Here is an 18405-nt window from a genome sequence, read left to right as displayed (position 1 = left end):
ATATTTTATTTATCGATTTTATCAATTGAGATCTATATTTCTATATAGACTTTTTTCAATTTGGAATTATATTGATTGAATTGAAAGCAATTGAATTATTTTTATATAGGATTTAGCAAAAAGTTAATTAGATCAAAAAAAGTCACGTTTTGAAAGCTAGTTATGAAATTGGATATATTAAATTTTTAATCTCAAATTTTAATTTTTTAAAATAAATATCAAACCTACTATTTATTAATACTTTAAAAACTATGTATCTCAATTTCGTAAGAATTCAATTTTATATTGAATTTTAATCGAATCATTAAAATCACTTTTTCCGGTATGAAATTGTGCTTTCCTGTCACGTTGTCCCGTAAGGTTAAGTCTGTGCACCCATTGGTGAACGTCGACCCGGATTACGTTATTACAATCTCCTCCACCCTTTTATCCTACCCCAATCGTACCAACAATACTTTTACTAGTTAGATTTAGCGGAGAACTCATTACTCTCCAATTTATGAATAACATTCTGTACATAGCGTTGCAAAGCAGGTAAACGAAAGTACGGAATTCAAAAAACAAAAACAAAACATCCCAATCAATTCCTTCCTACCTCCGTAACCTTACCGCACATGAATCACGAGGCGACCTGCCTAAAGACTCTGGTGGCAGATCTGAGCTTGAAATTTCCTACGGTTGGAAGACGTACTGAATCAACATATACACATTCTCGACCGTGGTCTCTTTATCACCAAGGACCGCTCCGCTTGCCTTCAGAACCCACCCCTGTAAACTGTCTTCGGCCAATCCAGTACGCATTCTCATTGAATTTTTACCAACATCCGGCTTTTGATCCTGCCAACTTTCTGCCAGTGCTGCAACTGGGGAGATGGTCAGGCCTTTGACGAGCTTCGCGCTCCTCGACATGAGTCCCACCTTTCTCACTTGCAGCTTTGGCTGTCTTCTCGACCAGAACGGTAATCTCTCTTTCAGATTCCCCAGTTCTAGAAAGCCTATTGGGGTAGAAGTGGCGGTTTTAGTAGCCACTGTGGTAGCGACCACGGCAGTGTTAGAGCCAGTTCCAGTATCAGCCAGCGCACTGATATCCTCCCTCTTCTTACTCGCTCCCAGAATTTGAGAAGTGAATCCATGCCAGCCATTCACAAAATCATTCTTGAGATCGAATAACGTCCAAAAACCTTCATTCTGGCCCTCACTCTGCACCAGACCGACCTGCTGGCGGACATACTCGTTCGCCGCATTACGCAGCTCAGCGCCGCCATCATACGACGTATAATGCACGTGGAGTAGCACATCGCTGATGGTCTCGTAGTCGAACTTGCGCACTTCAGTCGGCAAATCCAGCTTCCACGACGATATGGCGCCTGCGCCCTCGAAAGGCATGAACCTCGGCCCGTTGAAGTTCAGGTCAAAAACGCCTGAATCCTGTGACCCGGAGCTGATTGCTACTGAGGAAATAGGTATACGCCGCGTACAGAATGTGTCACTGCTGCTGCTGGTGTCTCTATAGCTCGCGGTATTGCTTGACAGATTGCTGAGCCGGTACTTGTGCGTTGTCAGTGTCAGAGTAGCGTTAATGCTGCTGTACGGGCTCAGCACCGCCGGGATCGACACGGCCACTGAGCGTATCCGGCGCATGTAGTGACCTGGGAAGTCCATATCGTACTGGAGCTCTGAAACTGAGAACGTGGTACTTCCCGTGTAGCGTAGCTTTAAGAGCGCAAGCGGATCGATTTGGCGGAGGGAAACGGTCTTGGTGATGTTGAAGTCAGGTTGAGGCCCGTCATGGTACGCCGCCTCGAGACGCTTTAGGTCCAGGTAGAGGTGGTCGGCAGAGAGCAAACCGTCCTGGGCGGCTTGCCAATATCCGGCGGGTTTGAGAATCGACACCTTACGCCCCTGTTCGAACGAGAGAGCCGTCTCTGCTTTACGAGCGATTGTCATAGTCAAGGTATAGGCCTGGAAGTGCAATGCTCTCAGACTCTTCTCTATCCAGCCATAAAGTTCCTTGTTGCTGTACTTGGTACGATACCAAGCATCCATTTTCGTGGCTTCGTTCATCTCTGACTTCTGGATCTCAATATCTTTCATCGCTACTTTGACGCGGATTTCAGCCATCTCGATCTGTTTGTCAATACCCTTAATCTCGCGACCCCGCATATTCGCCTGTAGTCGACGCTCTTGTAGCTGTCTGGTCATCTGTGCCATCCTGCCAGAGCGGCTGGCTCCCTCTTGGACTATCATACCTGACACACGGAAGATATGGCTTGCCGATTGAATGCCAGCCGCAATGTTAGACCCTCCGGCAGAAATACTGGCGCCAACACCCAACGGAGCTGCGTTGACGGATATAGTTGGTAGGGCAGCGAATGGCTGGGCAATCATGTCCGTCGTGGCTGCCACAATGTCAAGCCCGGTCGCGATGGTAGCCAAGTTCATTTCCAGCATTTCGTAGGGTGACATTCGAACATTATCCTGAGTGACTGACCCGATGCTCTGTTTTATGTCCTTCCAATCTTCCTGTGGAGTGGGAACTTTTACCGTATCGTTGTCACCAGTAAGTGCAAGGTAAAACGCGAGCTGCGACTCGAGATTCTTCCTGTTGATAATCAGGGCTTCGATATTCTGTTGCGCTTCGCCAAGCTGCATCGTTTTCATTTCAAGCATTTTAGCTTGTATTGAGCTTGTGTGCCGGGCGTGAAGTTGGTTGTATTCTTCACTATCCTTCTTTTCCACGGCACTGATGAAACGGTCTGCCAGAGACCGCAATTCCGAGCATAGATCAAGTGCTCGACTCAGCAGTGCTTCGAATCTCTGTCTGGGTAATGGCCCGTCACGATCACCAGACACCATTCTCAAGGTCTCTGAAATGCCGAATTCTTGATTGCCCGTCGCCACAAGAGATACAGGGTCAATGGGTGGCTCCCTGAGAGCGTAAATGACAGGATTTCCGTCTATATCAAGTGAGTTGCGGGTATTGAACAGTCTCTGGTGTACGAGAGCCCTCATATGCTTGAACTTGGGGTTGATGGGGATGCAAAAGTAGCGAGTCTTGATAAAGCAAGCAATGTTACACTTCGTTGGGTCTTTTTCAGATGTGGAGGCAGAGCCTTTATCTCCAAGCTCCAATTCGGGTGAAAACGGTGATTCGAGAGTATACTTGGCTTGATCGAATTTAGTCTCCTCGGCCATGATTTCTGAGAATGTCTTGCCTATACGCTTGCCCAGTTTTGGCACTTGTGGTGGCTCTGGGCCGAGAACATGGGCCGCCTCAATGTAGCGCTGCGTAGCCAGTGGCAGGCTCTCCAGCGTGCCCTGCCTGAAGTACAAGTCGCCGGCAGCGATCAAAATCTCAGCATACTTCATAACGATCCATTTCATATACGCGCTTGGCCGACCTCTTGCTGTGGCATGGACAAGCTGGCCGTGTGAACGGCGCTCCTTTATGGCCAGCTGCAGCTCTATGGCCAAGCTTTCGAAGTTGAAATTTTCTTCGCCATCGGTGGAGAAGTGTTGACTCATGTCCTGGAAGGGAGGGAAGCGCCAGCATGAATATTGCTGTTCCTCCTCTTGCTGCTGATTGTTCTGCTGCTTGTTCTTCTGGGTTTCAGTTTCATTTGGGAGCTTTGAACCGACTTCTATATCAACTGTGGGATCGAACAGAAGCCGCGCCACTTGCAGCGCCTCGTCAAACTGGTGGGTGGAGGCAAAACGGTCGACTGCAAGCATAATGGCATGCACTCCAAGTTCCCAGTTGTACAGAGCTGCTGGCTGACCCAACTCATGGTAGAAGGTGTAGCCGCCAATTTGACCAAAGCTATTATTGATAGCGTCCAACCTAGACATAATAGCAAATATTCGGGATAATGGGTCGACCTTATCAACCGCTGCTCGCATAAGATCCTGAGAAAATGTGTGGTCTATGGTCGCCAACTGCATCTTATATTTGAGGTCCTCCATGGACCACTTAGCACCACGAAGAGGCTTCTGAGGAACATTAAAATAGCTAATGCTGGACCCGTTGGACTTTTTCACGTCAAGCGCCAAACCGATGGTTTGTCTATGGGTTCTAGATAGCGTCCACTTTATGTTCTTCTGGTTTTCATTGACGTCTTTTGGCACCCATATGGGAGGAGATTGTCCTGTTGAAGACGTCCCGTTGGTGGCATTGTCCGAAGCCATATTTACTACTGCCGCACCGTCACCTGACACCTTGTTAAAATAGGTGGGATAATCATGCTTTGGCGGCGTAGGATGGGTCACCCCATCCAGCACGGTAATTTGGTCGCAACAGAACTCAAACGTTCCCGCAATCAAGCTGCCGAGGGATGTTTTGGTCTCTGCATAGCTAACAACGAGTTGTAGTCTGTCGCTTAAGAAGATAGGGTCGATTCGGAACTGAGACGAGGAAGGTAGCTTGAAATTTTCGGCCTCATGCTTCAGCTCAAAACTGCCAGGGGATACTCGCTTGGGTCTCCAGTTCCCATTGACGAGCTCCGTCCACCCCATCGATACCTCCCAGGTCCGTTGTGGATCCGCTGTGCCAACTGTCTGAGTTCTCATCGACTCAAATTTGCTCGCCTTCTCCTCAGCTGTGCGCTCTCGAGGAGTGGCCTTGGGGGTCAATTGTGGTATAAACAGATACAATCTACCGTCACGGAGCACTGGAAGGAGATATGCGCCCCCTTCTGCCAAACGCTTCCCATCCCACTCCATCTCGACGGACGGGATGTCCATCTCGATCTTGGTCCATGGTCGCCAGAAAATATCATTATTCTCATTCAAGAGGGTGAGAGACCGGTAGTAAAATGTATGAGGGGACACCCTTGTGCGTCCAAACAAATGAAATATTTCTTCTGATTCTTCATGCCACTCGTGTAGATACGATATAACATCAAGACTAGCGATTTCATTGAGGCTGATAACATAGGTGAGAATTGAGTTGGTAAATGTGTTAAGGCTCATATCCTTCTGCATGAGGTTGGCCTCCAACTGTTCAAACAACTGACTCTTGTCGTCGCGCAAAGTAGGATGAATCCAGTTCTCGGGATACAGAAACATCTTACGGTGAGCTTCCCACAAAGTGTAACTTTGCATCCAATCCCATTTTTCCCGACCGAGGAGACTCTTGGGAACACCCTTCTCTAAGCCAAGCAGACAGCGCTGTATGAAGAGTTGGATCACTGAGATGGCCTGTTTGATTCTAGATGTGCGAAGTTGAGGGCCCATCTGTACGTCAACAAGAAATTGTTCAAAGAGGCCATCTGCATCGTAAATCTCAAGATCCTTGCGAATATAGCTCTGCTGAAGCAGGTACTGGACCAGCACATCTCTTCGTCGGGGTGCCATGCGCTCGTCCACCTCTGCCTTGGCTGATGTGGAAAGTGTGCCATGCAGAATATTGGATTTTTCAAAGTCTTGCTCTGTAGTAGAGATCGTTATCCTAGGCCGGGCGAGATCGAAGAGCATGGCCATGGTCGGTGCTTGTGCATCACTGTGACCGTAGCGAATAGTATCATCAAGTGTGATGATCTCATGCAGCTTCAGAAAGGAGTCATATTCACGCAGACTCTCCAGAATAGCAGAGCCGGAATATGTAGGAAATCTGGCCGCCAAAAGATCAACTACTCGTTTGACACCCCAGCCAGTGCTCTCTGCAATCTTTGCTGCGATGATATTGACATCTGCATCCTTGGTGGATGCTAGCCATGTGAACATGGAGACTAGGCTGACTTTGCTTTTAGTCGCGGCCTTCTTGACTTTGGCATATCGGCATAGTCTTATTAAGTCGACTAGCCTAGGTGCATTCAAGTCCATTGCCAGATTCTGGTTCGTCTCCCGTGCTGACTGTGCCATATATTTGAGTTCTTCCGCTTCTAGTTCATGCACCTCGCAAATCTTTGTGGTACGTCCAATAGCAGCAGCTAGTGATGCTGCTTTCTCGATGGTGGTCGCTAACGCCACCTTACTGCCTAAGAGCTTTGTGGGTTTGATCGACTTGGCTGTATACCACGAAAGGTTGGCAGGGCTTATGTTTTGACTCTGCAACAAGTAGTATTGACCACTCGTTAGTCGCGGGGTTTTCCAACTTTTACTTAAGCTATCGAACTCAATTTCAATGTCGTCTATCTTCAGTTGCTTATGCCTTTCAACGTTTTTTGGACTGGCAGGGGCCTTCGCCTCTTCAATTGCCGGCTCGAAATATTGGAATGTGAATTCGTCCGTCGTGCCTGGGCAGAAATAAATATCCAACGGCTGCACGGAAGCGGTTTCAGCTATAGGATCATTTAGATGCTCAAAAACTGACATTGCCGTCTCGATGGAGTTGCCATCGGTACCCTTTGTTTTGATAATATCAGATAATAGGGTAGTCGTAGTAGGCAAGTCAAGGTCCGGAAACCTGTCTTTGATGATATCCACAATGGCAGTCTGAAGAGAGCTCTGGATGATTAGAGGGCCCGCAAATTCCACAAAAGCGGACCTTCGCATTCTACACTGAATTGCAGCTTTAGTTTGCGCCTCCTCCTCTTGAGACAACAAAGTGGCGTCTTGAATCATTGTGTCCTTCCCAGTTTCTGCCTTCTCCTCAGTGACGGTTTGTGCTTCGCCACTATTATCTGGAGAGGCCGCTTTTTGAGGGATTTCGATAGCGTCTATTGCTGACTGGGCCTTCTTCAATACAGAAATAAGCTCTTGTATCAAGGGTGATCGCTTAATGAGGAGCTCAGAGAGTTCCGTGGAATCTGCCAACAAAACAATTAGCATAATAGTCTTGCGTAGAGTAAGTTATTGATGAACAAGAGCCATTGCAACTTACCATCAACATATTCAACTATTGAGCTTGCCATCTCACTGCCAAATAAGCGTGTAGCACAGTCTATAACATTTTCTACGTTAAGAGAAGACGTCGTGTGAACGTAGGAGAGCGTCTTGTCCAATTCATTCGAGACGTCGGAAATACTGGTGTACAGCGACAATCCTGCTTTGAGAAGTTTCTTTTCATTATGTGCGTCGACCTGCCCTAGTACTAAAACGAGGGAATCGATAGGCCATCCCTCTTTTAGCAGAGCCTTCCAGCCCTGCACAGCCTCTAGGGTGTTCCAGGGACTTGAAAGAACAGCATCCCTTCCATCTCGGAAGAAGGCCTGGAAGAAGACGACGCAGTCTTTGGCAGGGACCGAGAGTATCTTGCATATAGTTACGTAGCGGTAGAGCAAAGAGAAGCTTGTAATATCTAGATCCTCGTTTTCTAGATTTGTGACTTTGAGAAGCTTATCGAAATGGTCCGCTGGCCATTTTAAGCTCTCACAGATACCCCTTATGTGGCCTTCCACGCTGGTGGGTTGCCCGTCAGCTCTGAAAAAATGGGGTTTTCCCTCCCCATCCTTGCTAAGAGCAAATACGCTATCAAGATTTTGAAGGGGTTTCAACATGAATTGACGCTGGAAGAAGGACTGTTTGCCGTAAGTGTCCATCTCTCCCCATAGAGGCAATAGAGCTGCGGGAGGTAGAGCGGTTATTTCGCTGAGTTCGGTGAGAGCAGCAATGCATCGAAGGACATAGGGCGAGATTGACATCATTTTGGGCAATGCTCGTTTTAATTCGCCCTTTGTAGTGCCCTTGTTCTTCTTGTTTTTTGAAGGTTGGGCATCATCCAAATCATCTTCGTCATCATCGTCCTCCTCATCAGTGCTATCTTCGGACAAGAGCTCTGCATTGCGGTTAGTGCTGGCCGATTTCTCCATCTCTATGCTGTGGAACCGGAAAATTGCTGCGTCCAAGTCCCTCGTGGACCACTTAAGCTTGGCCTGTAAGCGGAGGAAAGACTGGATACTGAAGGCTAGTTTCTTGGTCAATGGTTTGAATGGCGGATTGGAAGCATTGCAAAGCAATCGTAATTCCTCGAGAGAGTTATCAAAGGTTTCAGATCCCTTTAAGTTGGTAATAACTAGATGCTGCCCAAAGAATTGAGTTTTGACCAGCTCTAAGACATCTTTGAACTCAAGACCAGATCTCTGCATGAACTTCCGCTTAATGTTAGTCAATCCCTTATCCATACTTAGCATTATTTTATTACTATCATAGCCCCAGAGCATAGAAATCTCCCAGTTCGCAACGGCATCAATTTTCAACGATTTTGTTTTTGGTAGACCATTGAGTGTATCGGCCAGGATTCTCGGATAAAATGTCTGGCCAGTGATGGCAGAAAAATCTGACAGCGACAGTCTCAAAATTTCAGCGGCGTACTGCCTATCCAACACTTCTTGCGCTGCCACTTGGAGCCTCTCTATGAGGTCCATGTTTGTACGCAGTTGTACAGGCAAGTTGCTAAGAATGGAGTCTAGTGACTGGAATGTCCTGATGAAATGTGAAAATTTGAAAAGTCCCCAGCTTCTAAACGTTTCAAGGAGCAGGTCGCGCGAATAATCATATGGAAAGCATGAAAAGGGGTACATCTGAGCTTCGATCTTCGTCCTATATATCCCAAAGTCAATATTTCCTGGTCGATATACGGGCCCATGGCCATTATCAGCATCTGATTCGACTGTTTCAGGAGTCTGGTATGCTTGAATCACCTCTCCCTTCCCACTTATGTGGAATCGGATGTAGGACTCCAAGACCTCGGTCACAGAACTAATGTAAGGGATTAACGTCCGGGAGTTTGCACATGAAAGCTCAAGCTTCTCCAGGTCTGGCCGTCGAAGTGAAAGAACCTCCAGTAAGTTTTTTGGTTCTGATTTCGTGGGAGATTTATCTTGGGGAGCTGCAGCCAATATGTCATTTTTTAGGGTGAGTTCTACGGACTCTTTCGAGGCATTTGGTAAAGGAGTCTTTTGTAAAAGTAGCAAGAGATCTGCAAAATAAGCAGAAAGACTCGTCACCGAGCAACATTCTTCACAAGATACATCTTCTAGCCGGAAGATGTCCGTTAGATTATTGGGTGGCCGACCTGATGAGTTTGCGGCCGTTATCTTCCGGCCACTGTGGGGCTCTATAGGTACAAAGTCCTGTCGTCGATGTTCCATGAGAGCAAGCCACAGATGCTCGTTCCAGCAATCAACACGCTCAGCACAGTCATGCACTTTGAGAGTATTTTCCTCTTTCATGCCCGCTCTCTGCATCTGAGTAGAAAATTCTACCTTGTTTTTCAGTGAAATATCACGAACTGAATGGTAGTTTTCTCGCTCCAATAGAGGTACATCCTCTGGATCCTCTACAAGCCGTAACAGAGCTTTTATGGATTTGATAAGTGTGAGAGCGGCAGAAAAGTCGGACGCTAGCAGAGTAAACCCATTCTTCTCTATCTCTGCTGAGACCACGTTGTGTAAATGGGGTGCCTCAAGGTCAAGGGACTTAGAAAGCATCACTCTCAAAATCTTCTGAGCCGTTACCGCGCAAGCTTTGGAGACCGAGAATTTGCCGGCTTTGAGTAGAACGATAATGACCTCCAGGGACTCATTATTGTAGAAATTGGAGCGAAAGTCTTCAAGACTCTCGATAGTTATGGTGGAAGGGCGCTGACGAGCTCCGAGCCCTATCTCAAATTGCGCTTTTGGAAATAGGAGGGAAGCCAGGTTGTATATGGAGGGATCCTCGTTCAGTTGGTTTAGCAACCATCCGCACAATGTGGTATCATCGTTTGAATATCGGATCAGGGATTTGATGAACTGCAACAGCTCAACTATTGACAAAGGAAGGTCGCCTGCGGCTATTACTTCCTCGATGGCGCTCTGGTGGTCATCAGTAGAGTCTGAGACAATAGTGGACAGCTTTGAGGCTATCACTCGGGAATCTGAGCCAAAGGCGTTCAATTGACCCTTTAAGAAAGGCTGCAGCGCGGACATAGTTTTCTATACTATAGTGAAATGTAAGGCTGGAGCTTGAATAAAGGACTACACCAGACAGAAAGTTCATAGGGAAGCAGTAACTTAGGAGAAGTTAATATTTAACCACTCCAGAAGAAAAGAAAAGCTTTAACGAACTATCAGCTTCTCAGGATCCCCGATACAAAACGCTACGTGCGAGAACTACTAGCACAACGTGAGCAAGCTCAGCTGCTAAAGCGACAATGGGGTGTAAGTATCCGAGGACGACTAAAACTTCCCAAGTGGCTTTCGTACAAAGTCAAGTAGTCACCTATGATCGACAGAAAATAGATAGGCTCAATTTGGCAAGCGCCTGTACCGCACATAAGTCACCCTAGAGTCTGGAACGGGCAGACTGTTGTAGCTATAGCGGCTTTCCTGTCAGAATTAGGTAGGTGCGTATTCGGCTAACTGTTACCTAGCTGCACATGGGTGGTTTGATTCCATGACAGGCTTGAATTGGGTATGGGGTGATATACGGATGTCTTAGTCTCTACGGATACAGCGGTCGTGCAGTTGATCACAGAAAAATGGATTTTATTATAATGGACCTGGCTATCATTATGTCAGCTACACCCCTTACAGCTCCAGAATCAATCTAATCATTTATATGTCTATTCAGACTGACTTCTTCTTCTATTCCCGAATCTAACTAAAGAGTACCTGCGAATCTAAATTATTCTGATTAACCACTTGAACCATTGAATTATATACAGATTTTAATCAATAATATTTCATTCTTTTATTATTGTCACGGTGTAGAGGCACATGCTAGATCTGATTTATTTATATACGATAAGTATACTATAAGATTGATTAATGTGATTAATATAATTAAATCGTTATTGATTTGATTTATTAATAATTTAATAATTATTATTAAGAGCTATAGAGCTAATTAGAACAAATATCTCAATTCAGTTAAATGTTTAACAAATCTCGAAAACCCGAACTTGAAACTCAATTCAATTTGCTAAATCGAATTAAAAAGATCATTTGAATTATATCAAAAAATAAGACGAAACCCGAAAAAAAGAAACATATCGAATTGATTGATTAATTTTGTTAAAACCCCGAAAAATTCAAAGAGTCGTCGAAACCGAAATGAGATACATCCCTGTATAGGTCACTAGAAAAATAGATTCTATTATAGTGAGTGGAGTTGACTACTATTATACCAGCCGTACCCCTTAGAGCTCTAGTATCGATTTAATCATACATCATATGCCTATCCAGGCTAAATCTTTCTTCTATTACTATCCCGTTAACTTTTATAATCGGCACTAGGTATGTGTGTGTCGACCAGGGGTACGTGTTTGGATGCGTGCATTTAAAACGGCCCACCCCACCAGTTCAGCTCGGACGAGTTTATTAGCCACGACGCAACCCTTGCCTGTTACTAAACGGGCCATCCCACTGGCCTCTGCCCCACCTAGGTACCTTGAATACAACGGTTCAAGTTCAGCTGGGACGAGTTCAGCCGCGGAAACAATTTGTGTTTTTACGGAAAGGATCATCCCGCTAGCATCCACCTACGAAGGTTCTCAGCCGAGCAATTGCTGGAAAACTTGGGGTATGTTGGGTCTAGATTTCACTCTTATCATCTCTATGTGGATGATAGTCCTGAGAGTAGACAAGAACGACGACAATAATTTGACGACGTACAGGAGGAACGATATGATACTTAGGCTTACTATGATACGTTTAGCTCGGTCTTGCACAATGTGCGGGGCTTGGTCTAGATTTCTGACGTTCTTCGTTCGAAGATTGCGTCTGCGTGTCTTACCTTCGAACCTCCATCGATGGTTTACGAGAGTAGAAGCTGTGGCGTAGCTGAGCGAACAAGTTTGCCATGCGACTATGAAGACGACTATTGTGCACCACCAACATAAATCTGACCGAAGGACGAGTTTCTTTCTTTCCATATTGCTTCCATTATCATTGAGTTTGCTCTTGACATACTCGCACAATCACGTCGCTATGCCTTCCTTTACGCCTTTCACCCGCTACGATGTCTCGCTCAACACTGGTAGCGGTGATGGCAGCAATAAGAACTACTACGATCAAGTCTGTGCTATATCACAGAAAACCATTAACGAGAACTTTGTTCAACTCTTCAACCAACGTGAAGGACTTAAGCAAATCAGCTATTCGACACCGACTGAACTAGGGGGTGGTCTCCTGGAGGCCAGTTTGCTTCCCCCGCAGGTCAGGGTGGCTTTTAGCGGCGACAGTACACCTGAATTTCTCTATGAGATCCAGTATTTCAACCGATTTCTATTCCAGTTGGACTGCCTGTACTAATGGATACGCAGCATCAATGAGGGTTATATCACCTGGAGCCCTCAGAGATCCATCAAGATCGATGGGTGGGTCATTACCGTCAAAGCCACGTTGGAGGATATGGCAGTTACTCCGCAAGACGATGATGACGAAGATCAAGAGGCCCTGCGTATCGACGCGATGAGAGAGTTGAAGAAGAACTACAAGATCAACTCTAAATCAAAAGGACTCAAAGCTGGAGATTATTCCATCCAGAGGCTTTTTGTGGCATTCTCTGGTTCGTATGATCTCTTGCCAATTATGCTACATGATTTCCTCGGCATAACGGGACAGGTTAATAGTACGCTAATGTATAAACAGAATCTTCGTGGCAATCACCCAACGATGAGCACACATATGTCCCTGATCCCAAGTCCCCCAAGGATGCACCTAAATTGGTGAAACTTAGAGATTTGAGAGCCTCAACGGAGAGAGAACACTATATCTTTAGGCTTCTTGCCAAAGACGCTATTAAGGTGCTGGGCTATTGGGCTGAATCACGTCAGCACACGGCATATTTCACACTAGGGGTTCAGGTGCGACTACCACTTAGTGAAACCAAGGGTGAGCGCAATTGCGGAAAAATGGCCGAATGCGTGGCTAACATATCACTACAGAGGCGAAAAAGAGGGCCACCTTTAGTAAGGAACAGTGACCCATAGTACCTACAAACCGATAGAGATTTGGTACTGATTGAGTTTTATAGCTCCGTATGCAGTTAGCCTGCAGGCATATCCCTACTTTACCACCGAGGACCAAGTCAAGCAAATGAATCAAGATGGCACACTCCAGGGGAAGCCTGGACATGATTACAACTGCATATTGTGGTGTGAAACCGTAGAGCAGATGATTGATGGACAACTGTATCACAGAAGACTTCCGGAGCCAAGGAAGATCAACTATTCCGGCAACCTAGCCGAGGCACCAACCCCAAATTCCAGCGTGGATGTTGAGAAAACTGGCATGCCGGGCACTTTTATCCTAGACCATCGGCTTTTCCTAGAGCAGCGAATACTGAAGCCACTTCAAGAGCTTTGCGTTGCTACCAACCTTATCCCCATGAGACCTAAACTCTGGGTTAGCAATGGTACCCAAATGTTCACTTCAAGGCTTGCAATTGGAGTCGACCCTGATCCTGCAGAGATCGCAGATAGTGGAAACGAGTGGAGGGGTTCTCTATATCCCGAAGATGTGCCCAAGCAAGATCCAGCAAACGAATGGTTTCAATTCAAGCCTGATGGTCCAAATAGATATAAGTGGGAAAAGACCATTCATGCACCTGGAAGTGAAGACGTGACCCATACATTCCGGAACTGCAGTGGAGCACCGGTGTGGCGTAGATGGAAGATTAACTCAACAAACAGCGTGGTCGTTTCCTGGGAGTCGGGGGGGGATACTTTTCACGTGAAAGGCAGTACGTCTTATGACCATTGGGAAGCATGGAGCGGTCAAACGAGCAAATTTATGTGGGGAAGCTACGGAAGCGAGTGCTACCGTGGAGAGTAAGTTCTCGTACATCTGGACTGGCAAGCATTGGTCCAATTGCTAACAGCACCACAGCTTCAAGATTACCGCAGACTGGGGATTTTCCATTAAATTGAAGGTACCTCAGCCAGATCTGTCAATAGTCAATGAAACAGAGGATACAAATGGCATGATTCAGCCAGTGCTTATCTTGGTCAATAAAACAGAGGATAAAAATGGCACGATTCAGCCAGAGGTCATCTTGGAGAATAACAAGCTTCCGCCAATCGAAACCAAAAGAAGTGGAGGAGACTATGTAAAAGATAAAACGGATAAGAATTTCGAGACTCAAATCAATAAAAACTTTAGTACGCGACTTGAAATAGCCATAGAGAAGTTGAAAGCTGGGTTTGCTGGTAATGGCTGTTTCACGTACCCAGGTACTCGAACCTTATTGTTTGGTGATCCTACTATCAACAAACGTGGTGATATCATGTGCGTCCTTAAGTACAAGGAGTAAGCTCTCCCATATTCATCCTCAAAAGATGATACTGACGAACCTAGGCTGGAAAAAGACTTGGTCACCATCATCCCGCCTAGCCTAAACCAGATTCCGGATTCGGTGTCTCAAACGGGTAAGACCATTGGAACTGTTCCTATGGTCAACAAAAATCAACCACACATCAGCTGGGCGACATCGCAGCTCAAGTCTTATGACCCGGTAAAGAAGCGAGCTGTACTCATCCTTGAGGGGCGCAATATTAGCGAAACGCGCATGAGCTTTGAGAAATTTCAAGTAGTCTTCTTGCTACAGAACAAAGAAACCGGACTCTACTACAGAGAGGACTGGGCGAAGAAGCCCGAGGGGACAGATTGGTTCCATGATGCTTGTGATGCAGTTTCAACTGTAAAGGGGAAGATTGGCGAGTTAGTTGCTCATGGTGGAAAAGATTCATCAACTGCAACAATTGGTGCTTCTTTCGCACAGGATGTCGAAGTTGGAACATCTCAGAAAACTAAAGCAAACATGGGAATTCGTACTGAAATTATAACTTCAGGAGAAGACGACAGCAAATTTTCTGAATCTGTTAGTAGCAGGACGGAAGCAATATCATACGCGTCAGACTCGAAGCCTAAAGTTACTACGCCATCCGCACTCGTTGATGGGCCGTCAAACACTACAGCAGCCACAGTAGCCGAGTCGATCAAAACAACTCAGAGTCAACCAGAAGATGTAACCTTATTCCCAGAGACTACTCATCAGCCAGAGCTTGCTGCACCAGGTTCATTTGCTAAGAAGCAGTCAGAAACCACATCTGCGGTTACTGAACCGCTGGTTCCTATTGGACAGCCAACAGGAAAGCCCACAGATCCTCAGCTATTTCAATCGGCTGAGAAGCCCATCATTCAAGCAGTGGACAGCGCAACGGTCGCTCAGCCCCCTGCATCAGCTCCAGACCTGTCAGTCAAGCCCAAGCCCAAGATGCCCTCGGAGACATGGGCTCTCACCAAGGATAGAGTTAGCAAAGAACTAGCAGTCTCATTCACACTAGTTGATAATAAGTTCCCCCAGTTTGAAATCTCCCCCAAAGTTGGAAAGGTGACTGCTCGGGCAGCCAAATTCGCCATGATCTCTGACAAAGATGATAAATCTTTTATCTGCCTAGAACTAGACGGCTCAGTCGCTTCGGCAGGTACCTACATTGTCCAGATCACCGAGTATTATGATGATATTACGAAGGAAGAAGGCCTAGTCGTAGCCCATACTTTCTTGAAAGTTCTCTGCCAGGCGGGTGGAGGCGGTTCCGCTGATGTGGTCACGCAGGAGGAGTTCGATCAGCTCTCTCGTACATATGCTATTGAGAAGTAAAATTACTGTGGGCATCATCCAGATAGCGCAAGACTCATGAAAATGATATAAGTATTCTCGTACTCAATAACATGTGGGTGTCGGGATATCGATCATGTGATCAAAGAGGGCACTGTATTAGCTAGCATGGCGCTAGCACTTCACTATATTAAATACTAGCTTCCCAAAGATAATAATGATCAAGAACGAATACAACCATAATAGACTAAAGTACTTACACTTATCAACCAAGTTGATACCAACAGTATCACATTGATTAACGACAGTAAAGATAATCAGACGACAATGGTGCATGAGATCTGTATGCAATGAGACCTACCAAACTATAGCTAGCAATCATTTACTGTATACCTCTAGATTTTCTATCTACTGCCCAGACTCATATTATCAGATCTCAAAGAAATTTACTTACCGTGTGGTCACGGAATTTCCGATTCACTTGAGATCATTCCCATGATTTCGGATTATTAGACCTCCAATCCTGAAGTATAACATACAGGACCATAACAAGAGGTACCAGACAACTGTTTGCATATTTGATTGTTTTTCTGGCAAAAAAGAAAACTTCGCATTAACAAGACGATATGTTGCACAACTCCGTAAAAACAAGTTCACGGGGGTGCCATTTATTCTAATTGATATACAAACTTCAAGCTGGAAACCCCTGTCATTTGCGAGAACCCAGAAGGTGATAGTTGCTCAAACCTTTACACTCAATCCTGACTGCACCAGAGAAGGATTAGATGGATGACACGGATCTTGACTTCCTAATAAACAAGGATTTTAGCCTTTTAAATTGAGCAGCTACCACTTGTTCTTGTTGGGATCTTGGCTTAGCTATCAAGTTAAATTTCACATCGCAAGACCTTAAAGTAACGATTAACAAAATCATGTCTATCACTCCCGGCTCCTCAGCTGAGGCTCTCCCTGGTGGATCAGATGATGAATTCATTTTGAGGGATGACGATAGCATCGGTGTGATTATCAATGGACATAATCTCAACGATTCAGGCAAACTTATCCCAAAGCTCCTCATTCCTCGAAACCCTAGTCAAAATGCAAATGAAGAGTCCAACAAGAGCTTGAAAGATCCAATCCCTCAAGGACTGCCAAATGAGATTGCAGCTACAATCCGCACACTTTTGTGCCAAATCGGGGAAGATACAAACCGTGAAGGTCTCAGAAAAACACCCGACAGATACGCAAAAGCGATTCAATTTTTCACAAAAGGATACAAGGAGAAAGCGAATGAAGTGTTAAATGGCGCCATTTTCAATGAAGAAATTGAGGACATGGTGATTGTGAGCGATATTGATGTTTTCAGTTTGTGTGAACATCACATGTTGCCATTCTTTGGAAAGGTATATTTTTCCACCTTCCACTCCCCTAGAACTGTGTGCTTGCGTGCGAGAATTGATTTACAGGTTGATGAGAAGGTTTCCAAGTTTGAAGTCTACAGCTTCATTTTCAGAACTGCGTTGGATTGTTCTATAACATGCAAACAATTATTGCGAAGACAGTTATTTCCGACTCGAAAACCTTTCTCCGAAACCTTGTGCCCATCTATAAAGATCTGGAGACTCACTACTCGTACATAGACTAACCACATGTAAAATCAAGGTACATATTGGATACATTCCGAACGGACGAGTGCTCGGATTATCGAAATTTTCACGAATAGTCGAAATCTTCGCACGAAGATTACAAGTGCAAGAGCGCTTGACGACGCAGATAGCAGATGCAATAGAAGACGCGCTACAGCCACTAGGAGTCGCCGTCATTATAGAGTGTAAACATATGTGTATGATCATGAGAGGAGTAGAAAAGACGGGGTCTTTGACATCGACTCAATGTATGAGAGGTGTGTTGAAAGATGGAGTGAAGGAACGAAAGAACTTTCATGCACTGCTCGAACTGAGGAAGCGGAGCTAGTTGTTTGGTAGAGATAGAAATAAAAGTCAGTCGTTGAATTTGTAGTATTTACCGTACCTTGACATGCTTATATGATAATGAAATTCGAGAAAGAAATCCATACCATAACGACTGAGTATTTATTCGAGAATAACAGCCCCTAGAAGCTTCATGCTTAGGGATCTTTCGCTGTCGTAGCTTTTCATTGAGCATTGCTCCTTGTGATAGGCGCCAAGATTCAGAGCCTATTCACGATAGATAGGGGATTAGTCGGTGACACAGTATGTCTTTACAGAAAGCTTTGCCATTTTTGTTTGTATGACATCTGTTTCTCGTTTGCGTTTTCTGTTTGGCTGTCATTCCACCATTCAGCCATGGTCACACAAGTATTATAATATACAAGATAGCACAAAATGTCACCCACCACATTAGCCATCAGAATATTATTTGAGCCTGCACTTATATTAGTCAAACATCTTCATAAGTCGGGTACTCTACTTTCGGGCCACCCCTGTTTTGAGTCATCCTTTTATATCAAAAATCACTTTTTAGATTTATTAATATCTTTATTAATATATAATATAATTTAATAAAAACTTATATATAAATAATTTAAATCAATTTAAGTCTATTCTGAAATTTTTAGATTTTTAGGATTTTTTGTATTGAGAATTAAAAGTTTAAACTATTGATTTTTAAATTTATATAGAAATTATATATAAATTTAAAAATTTTATAAAATATTTAATAACTTTTTAATAATAATTATTAAAGAAAAATTATATATCTTTTTGAAAGATTTAAATTTCAATTTGTATAAAAATTCAAAAAAAAATTCAAAAAAAAATTCAAAAAAATTAACAGATATAAAAACATAATATATAGTGAATTAAAAGTAGTATAAATAATCCCTATTATTTTGAGAATATTCTTTTAAATATTTATTTATAAGAAATTTTCTTTTTTTTC

At 44.6% G+C, this 18405-nt stretch overlaps 3 protein-coding genes across 3 annotated transcripts; 2 read left to right on the top strand and 1 right to left on the bottom strand.

Moving 5' to 3' along the window:
- Nucleotides 1-672: 672 nt before the first annotated feature.
- On the bottom strand, nt 673-9848 carry EAE98_010139 (uncharacterized protein; the record flags this gene model as incomplete). Its single annotated transcript, XM_038957760.1, has 2 exons — nt 673-6746; nt 6821-9848. The coding sequence occupies 2 exons, from the start codon at nt 9846-9848 to the stop codon at nt 673-675; spliced, it is 9102 nt and encodes a 3033-aa protein (XP_038805986.1).
- A 2001-nt stretch (nt 9849-11849) lies between these two features.
- EAE98_010138 (uncharacterized protein) lies at nt 11850-15525 on the top strand (the record flags this gene model as incomplete). Its single annotated transcript, XM_038957759.1, has 7 exons — nt 11850-12130; nt 12185-12429; nt 12513-12755; nt 12809-12832; nt 12898-13693; nt 13752-14171; nt 14220-15525. 7 exons carry the CDS (start codon nt 11850-11852, stop codon nt 15523-15525), a joined length of 3315 nt encoding a protein of 1104 aa, XP_038805985.1.
- An 890-nt stretch (nt 15526-16415) lies between these two features.
- On the top strand, nt 16416-17457 carry EAE98_010137 (uncharacterized protein; the record flags this gene model as incomplete). The annotated part of the gene is made up of 2 exons (XM_038957758.1): nt 16416-16886; nt 17146-17457. 2 exons carry the CDS (start codon nt 16416-16418, stop codon nt 17455-17457), a joined length of 783 nt encoding a protein of 260 aa, XP_038805984.1.
- Nucleotides 17458-18405: the final 948 nt, after the last annotated feature.

This window comes from Botrytis deweyae, assembly GCF_014898535.1.
Source record: "Botrytis deweyae strain B1 chromosome Unknown BDEW_033, whole genome shotgun sequence".
Classification (NCBI taxonomy): Eukaryota; Fungi; Ascomycota; class Leotiomycetes; order Helotiales; family Sclerotiniaceae; genus Botrytis; species Botrytis deweyae.
Note: the sequence above shows the minus strand (reverse complement) of the source record. Positions and strands in the feature narration are given on the sequence as shown.